The 7,979-nt window shown below is 33.6% G+C and overlaps 1 protein-coding gene across 1 annotated transcript in view; it reads left to right on the top strand.

Moving 5' to 3' along the window:
* LOC130590816 (protein FAR1-RELATED SEQUENCE 5-like) overlaps nt 1-4,121 on the top strand; it is a 4,564-nt gene extending 443 nt beyond the window's left edge. The window contains exons 2-5 of the mRNA XM_057393376.1: nt 380-478; nt 1,555-1,940; nt 2,183-2,496; nt 2,777-4,121. Coding sequence (XP_057249359.1) covers nt 380-478; nt 1,555-1,940; nt 2,183-2,496; nt 2,777-4,121 — 2,144 coding nt within the window. The remainder of the gene's footprint in view (nt 1-379; nt 479-1,554; nt 1,941-2,182; nt 2,497-2,776) is intronic.
* The last annotated feature ends 3,858 nt before the right edge of the window (nt 4,122-7,979 follow it).

Here is a 7,979-nt window from a genome sequence, read left to right as displayed (position 1 = left end):
CAATAGACCCAAATAATATTTTTTAATATTATTTTAATATATTGCTGCGGTTTTTGCCAGAAACCGCAACAATATATTTGGTCAAATAGTCAAAAAATTTCTGTCGAAAATATATTGCTGCGGTTTTCGGTCGCAACCGCAGCAATATGGTTATTTTATATTTTTTCTTTTCTTTTTACGTGATATATTGCTGCGTATGGGTAAAACCGCAGCAATACCACCGCAGCAAATAGCATTTATTCTACTAGTGAGTTTTTACTAATTGATATGTCAGTTTGTAATGTTCTAAATTTTCGTTCCTCATGTTCTACACTTTAATTGCTTATGTTCTAAATATGTATTGAATGTGTTCTGAACTTAAATTCATATGTACTTGTAGATGTGGTTGTGAACAGTGATCAATCAGTTCCTATAATCCAACCTTTGGTTGATTATGATATGCAACCTATTATCGTCTTGACTGAAGATATTGAATCAGGTGAAATTCCTTATTTCATTTGTTATGTTTTAATATTTAATTGTTATCTTATAAGTGATAGTTGAATCTAATTTATGGAAGTCTTTGGTGTATTCAAAAACTAAAACATACAAAAAGATCATAGTACTACTTTTTTATCCCATAGTTACCCTACTTAAATCACTTGTGTTGATTAGATCAATCATATAGAAAAGCAGATCCATATTAATGTCAAAGTGTCACAAGAGACATTCATACAAATAACAATGTCTAACAGTAGGTGAATATGTATTTTACAAAAAAAAAAACCATAAAAAGGCCATATTAACTTTTCTTATCTCATAGTGACCTTACTAACCTATCTTGGAAGAATCATATACTTACAGAATATAGTCACTATTTCGTCCAAAGGGTCATTATGATGTATTATCTAAAAAATGCAATCCTAACATTAAGGGAACAGTAGGTGAATATGTATTTTACAAACAAAAAAAACCATAAAAAGACCATATTAACTTTTCTTATCTCATAGTGACCCTGTTAACCTATCTTGGAAGAATCATTTACTTACAGAATATAGTCACTATTTCGTCCAAGGGGTCACTATGATGTATTATCTAAAAAATGCAATCCTAACACTAAGGGAACAATACCAAAAGAACACATTTGTTACCAGTTCAAGATTCGAGAAATCAAACTTATTCCAAGGCTTGTAGACATGTAATCTGAAGGCTCTCATAGTGAATAAAATTCATTCCTTGGAATCATGTAGGTTTCATGATAAGATACTAATATCTCACTGCCAAAAAAACAACATATTAATATGCTAAATCTGGTGTTTCTGCTATGTGGGTGTCAAAGCAAGTTTACATTTTTAGTTTTTCTGGATTTAGTCTGTAAATATTCTATTGTTTCATTTCTGGTTTATTTGAAACAGAATCTCTTCATCGGACATCGAACCAGGAGGAAGCTTGAATCTAATTTCTTTATTACTTATATAAGATCATTTTTATGTTAAGGGTATCATTATTCTAATAATAATTATGATATGTATTGTAAATAGAATGTTCAGAAATATTATCTATGTTTCTTTGCAGCAACAACTTCTTCCAATGCAAATAGGTGTCGTACTCCTCAAGTAGTTCCCATGTTAAGTCCTGGAGGAACAAGATTGTGGATTCCTTGTTGCCCCAATGAGTTAATACCTTTTATAGGGATGAAATTTTCTAGTACTGATGAGGGTTTAGCTTTCTATAAAGCATATGCAGCTGTTGCTGGTTTTAATACTAGGAAATCAACCATTACCAAAAAGAAAAAAGAGAATGTTGTGGCTTTTCAATATATTGTATGCAATAAAGCTGGTTATAAGGAGACACGAAAGTTAAAGGTTGATGATGTTTCCAAGGGTAAAGAGGATGAAACTAATGAAGTTAAAACTAGTAGAAGAAGTTTGATCACTCGTGTTGGTTGCAATGCTCAAATGGTATTGAAATATTGTAATGGTGGAAGTTATATTGTTACAATTTTTCGAGAGGCTCATAATCATCCTCTTTACACTCCAAGTTGTAATGAATTTCAAAAATAAGGGAGAAAAATGAACATTCTTCACAAGAAGATGATTGTTGATAATTCAAAGGTGTGTGAATCATGTGAATGTTATTTGGTGTAATCTATCTTCTATAAATGTATATATTCATGTTGTAAATTTTTCTTTTTATGATGTAGGTGAACATTGGTCCCGTGAAAACTTATATAATGATGAATGAATATGTTGGTGGATATGAAAATGTAGGGGCTTCTAAACAAGATTTCAAAAAAATTTCAAGAGATTTAAAAGCATATATTGAAGGGTCAGATGCTCAAATGTTTGTGGATAACTTCAAAATGAAGAAGTTATTATGGAGTGCGTTTTTGTTTGACTATGAGGTTGATCAAGAAGGTTGTCTTTGTAGAGCTTTTTGGGCGGATCCAATTTGTAGAAAGAATTATGCTCTCTTTGGGGACATGCTCTCTTTTGATACCACATTCCAAACAAATAGGTATGACATGGTAAAATTTATATTTAAAATAATATGCTACTATATTTCATATATTTACTTGTTATGTTTTGAAATCTTCATTTTCATGTTCTAAGAGCAAATGAATCATGTTCTAAATTACTACTAGTAATGTTCTAAACTACGACTAGTAACGTTCTAAACTACTACTATTAATGTTCTAAAATATATATCATTTGTACTTGTTGTGTACTAATAGTTTTTCATTTGTTTAAGATATGTCTTTATATGTTCTAACTTGTACTTGTTGTGTTCTTATCAGGTATAACATGATTTTTGGACCTTTTACGGGAGTTGATCACCACAAAAGATGTGTTTCCTTTGGTGCTGGTTTCATTGCTAAGGAGGATATAGTATCTTTTGAATGGTTGTTTAAAACATTTCTTAAAGCAATGTGGAATAATAATGAGCCAACTTGCTTGATCACGGATCAAGATCCGGCCATGAAGATTGCTGTTAATAATGTGTTTGACAAGGCTGATCATAGATTTTGTATGTGGCATATTATGAAGAAGGTTCCTGATAAAGTAGGGCGCACAATTTGTCAAGACACTGATTTCCTAAATAAGCTTTCTTCTTGTGTATGGAGCTTAGAAATTGAGCCTATAGAATTTGAAGCTAAATGGAAGAAAGTGATTGATGAGTTTGATCTAGGAAACAATGATTGGTTATGCGACATGTATGACATGAGAGAAATGTGGATTTCTGCTTATTTCAGAGACTTATTTATGGGAGGAATTATGAGAACAACTTCAAGGTCAGAAAGTGAGAACAAATTCTTTTGTTCCTTTCTCAACCCTCATGTAACTCTTGTCGAGTTTTATATGAGGTTTGAAAGTGCAATGGATGCTCAAAGGCATGCTCAAGATGAGAATGACAATGATTCTAAACATAAATCTCCTGAGTGTAAGACACCACTTGCAATTGAGAAGCATGCTTCAGAAATTTATACTACTTCGATTTTTTATGAATTTCAAGATGAGGTTGAATTTGCATGTTTTTCTTGTGGTGTTGATGAGTTGAAGAAAGAAAATGGCTTGAAAATTTTTGTAGTAACTGAAGGAAATCGAATAAGAAGATTTGAGGTTGTGTTTAATTGTATTGAGAATCAAACAACATGCTCTTGCAAGTTGTTTGAGAGGCAAGGCATTCCATGTAGGCACATGGTTTGGTTTTGGAAATCGAAAAGGTTTGACAAGATTCCTGAACAATATGTACTCAATCGATGGAATACATTAGCCACTAAAAAGCCAATCTTTGACTTGGAAGGTAATATCATGGAACAATGTGCAAAAGCAGTTGACCATAAAAGATTATTGAATGACTTGTGGTCGGAGATTCATACTTGTGTTAGCTTGGCAGAGAGCAATGAAGATGATCTTAGTGATCTGGTGAAAAACGTTCGAGCATTGAGGTTGGATTTGGAAGCTAAGAAGTGTGCAAAGAATAATTCAAACAACAATGTTGCTAGCAAAGTGCAAGATATTGTATCCTTGATAGGAGCTAGTGCTCCGAGTGAAATTTTGATTCAACCTCCTAAAATTTCAAAGAACAAAGGCACTGGTTGGAGTTTTCTAATAAGTGTCGAGCTCCAATGTTCTCACTAATAACCCATTTCAAAAACACGAAAACAAGTTTTCGTAGATTGAAATATTTACTATCATTTTCTAATAATATTTTAAAATCTAAAAGTACATGAAAATATTAAAATAATAATTTAGGCTGGAGTACTCCCTTATATTCCCTGAAATAATTATAATTAGGTTAGGGGAAACAAGAAGGTTTTTTTTTGGTTTTATGAAGTGATTAAAAGTTAATCAGGTGTCGGTCAACTTGGGACATAATAGGGTCAACGTCCAGCTTCTGACATAAGGTAGATTTTTGCAACAAAATAATTAGACAAAATTGGCTACTACAACGCAATCTATGGCTTGATTGCACCCAACCCCCTAAACTTTTGACTAGTAGCCGAAATTCTATTGGTCTGGGTGCGATGATTGTCATAAATGACACCGAAGACACCTTTTGGCGATACCCTGAACCCTCGGCAAAAAAACGAGAAATTGTTAATGTTCGGGGCAAGAAAAAGTACTAGTCACCAGCGAGAAAAGCTTGAGATTGGCTACTATTCACCGGTGAGAAAAGGAACTGCACCCAGACTAATAGTTTGTGGTGATTTGGCTACTAGTCAAATATGGTGTTGCATTAATATGAGCCATAGTATGTGGTACGGTGTTGAAGAAAATTTTGCAAATAATTTATAAGGTGGTTATTTGCCTTTTTCTAAAAAGGTTGTTTTTGATAAGTGTAAATATATAAGATGGTTTTTGACAAACTTTCCGTAATTCTATATATTTTCCTTACCTTTGAAGATGACTAGCTATTTCGAACTACGTTCTCGTCGCTTCGTATTGTGTGTTCCTAATTATTCACCTTTTCTATAACGAGAGAAAAACTTAGAGTGAGCCGTATTATTCGGGGCCCAACTTAAAATAATCGAGTTTTCACCAAATACCCCCGAGTTTTCACGAAATTCACCGGGTAGCCTCGCAATTTTGAAAATGCACAGGTTATCCCCTCAATTTCAACATAATACACCCAAATGCCCTTAGTGACTAACGATGTTAACTACCGTTATTATTAACCTTAATTAAAACATAATTAGCGTTAATTAACCTAACTAAACCCTAATTTCTAACCCTATGCTAACACTAAACCCTAACTCTAACCATCCCCCACCCTCCCAGCAGCCCTTCCCCTACCATCCCAGCAGCCCTGCTCCTCCCCCACCCGCGTCGATATTCGTGAAGTGGAACAACCCACAAGCCCACGCGCGCCTAAAAATCAAAGCCGTTGGGGGTTTGGGTACGAAAATCGACTAAGGTGTGGGGAGGATATGGAAATCGACGGGGTGCTGCAGGGGGTGGAGAACACGACGGGGATGCGGGTGTGGGGGGAGGGGCAGGGGTGGTCGGGGTTAGAGAGGGTTGGTTGTTGAGTGGTGGTGGGAGATGGCTTGCTGGGGTGGGGGGGGAGGGGGCTTCTAGGAGGGTGGGAGAGGGTTAGGGTTTAGAGTTAGGGGTGAGGGTTTAGGATTAGGGGTTAATTACGATTTAAAATAGAAATTTAGGATTAATGACTAACGACGGTTAACGTCGTTAGTCACAAAGGGCATTAGGGTGTACTATGTTGAAATTAAGGGGTAACCCATGTATTTTCAAAAGTAAAAGGTTATCTCATGAATTTCGTTAAAACTCGGGGGCATTTACTGAGAAAGTCATAAAGCAATTACTCACCCTTCGAGCCTAGAGGGACCTTATCTAGCCTTTTTTTTAAAACAAAGAAAATGAATGTCCCATGACATGCTACTCTTTCGGAATTCGCAAGGTTAAATAATTGAAGTTTGTCAGTATAATGGAAGTTTTTTAAGAGGGTATTAAGGGAGTACATAATAAAAGATTTTATGGATATCAGATTGTCTCATTCAACTATTATTGAGTTAACTCCATGTCAAATATATGGGATGCAATTGCTTCATATTTTTAGAACTTTAATGTTTTGGATGAGTTCTTCAAGTTAGCTATAAAATTGTGTCATTATAAGGTATACAAAATTTCACAATCTATATTTGTTCGCCATGAATTGTACTGATACTTTCGATGACCTTTATCCCTCCTATAATATAATTACTATAGTATCATATAATTTTATACGTGAATCCAAAAATACAATACGTCTTAGTTAGATCAGGTTTACAATCACTATCTGACTTTTTCACACAAAAGCTGACTATATTATAAAAAAATTCGATTACGTAATATGGAAACTGGCTATAACAGGTTATTGACTATATCGTATATAAAAACTGATTATATCATACAAAAAATGAAAATATTAACCGAAAACTGACTATATCAAATGACAGGGCCGGTGATGAGGCTCTGCAGCTAGCCCAACTGCACATTCCCTGATTAGGAGAAGGGCCTCCAATTTTGCTTACTAATATAGATTATATCTTATACTGAAGTAGCGAAAAATCTGTTTTGGCTTAATGGTGGTGATGCATCGCTTAGGTGCTTGCTATGCTATCAAGTGTCAGGGGTTTGATTTCCTAGAGGCTTATTTTTTGAATCCTAAAAAGCAACTAAAAAGGATCTACAGAGTATGTTACAAAAGCTGTCATTTAATGTGGGAATGAATTTCCCTTTTGTGAGTTGATTTGCTATGGGAGTTAATATCCCTTTTGTTCATTGAATCAACTCACAATAATTTTTTAATAAAATATTAATGTTAACCTATATTTCGTATTATATAAGAGAATTCATGGGGCACTTTGGTGCTGAAGTGAATTCCTCTAAAAACCCATAATGAAATAATAAAATGAACAAAAAGGACTTGGATATAAAAGTGATTTTGTTAAAATTAGAAACCCATCTTTTATAGAGGATGCTGATTATTAAATATTACATTCATTATTTATTTTTAATCTACACACTTTTCTTTTTGGTTTGTTTCTTTTTAATCTACACAATGTTGCTTTTTCTATTTTTTTGTAACATTTCACATCCACTTTCTGCTATTTTCCACCCCATATCATCCACTTTTTAATATTTTAACTCTCTTATTAGTTTCTCTCTCCACCTTTTTAGTTCAACTCTCATACTTTTGCACTTTCTCCTTGGTTCTCCCGCAAAATGGTGTAGATTAATTTCAAACGAAGATAGTATGCAATAAGAACAAAAATGTGAAATTTTTACTAAAACTTATATACGTATAACCTGAATCATTAAAATATAATAAATAGGATTTAATTCTACAAAAGAATTATTAGGGTTTAATTTTAAAATTAGCACAGTGCCTCCAAATTGTTTAGGACGGCCCTGTCAAATGAAAATTAACTATAACATATATGCATAAGAAGTTATTATAAATTGTTTGCATTGAAGTTTTTTTTGCCAAAAATATAACTTCTAGAGTACTATTATGAGCTTCCAAACATAACTTATGTAAGGAGATATTGTTAATATGCTTATTAGCTGTTAACTATGAATGAGAGTAAATGCCAAAGGCGCAGAATCCCCTATATTGTAGCTATCATTTGTAATTCCATAATATTAGGGAGACATTGAACATTAAAAGAAAGATAAACACAATAAAAAGATTCACTAAATTTAGGCCTAATAGTCTAAAATCAACCAAAAACTTGCCTTTTGCGTAAGCTTAGGAGGTAAATGCCATAAATGTAATTGAGGATAACCAATTATGCATGCCTTTAAGGAAATGAGGGAATAGAAAGAGAATTCCTTATAATCTCTCTAATTGCATACTAGCCTCTGCAAGGAGGCAGTACCTTAATTTTTCTTTATTTTCTAAAAAATAAATACATAAAACTTTTTTCTAGGATACCCCTCTAACCGAGGCTAATTAATTATATTAGCTATAAATTCATCAAGGCTTAGGCCACC

This window comes from Beta vulgaris, chromosome 3, assembly GCF_026745355.1.
Source record: "Beta vulgaris subsp. vulgaris cultivar EL10 chromosome 3, EL10.2, whole genome shotgun sequence".
In the NCBI taxonomy this organism is placed as follows: domain Eukaryota; kingdom Viridiplantae; phylum Streptophyta; class Magnoliopsida; order Caryophyllales; family Amaranthaceae; genus Beta; species Beta vulgaris.
Note: the sequence above shows the minus strand (reverse complement) of the source record. Positions and strands in the feature narration are given on the sequence as shown.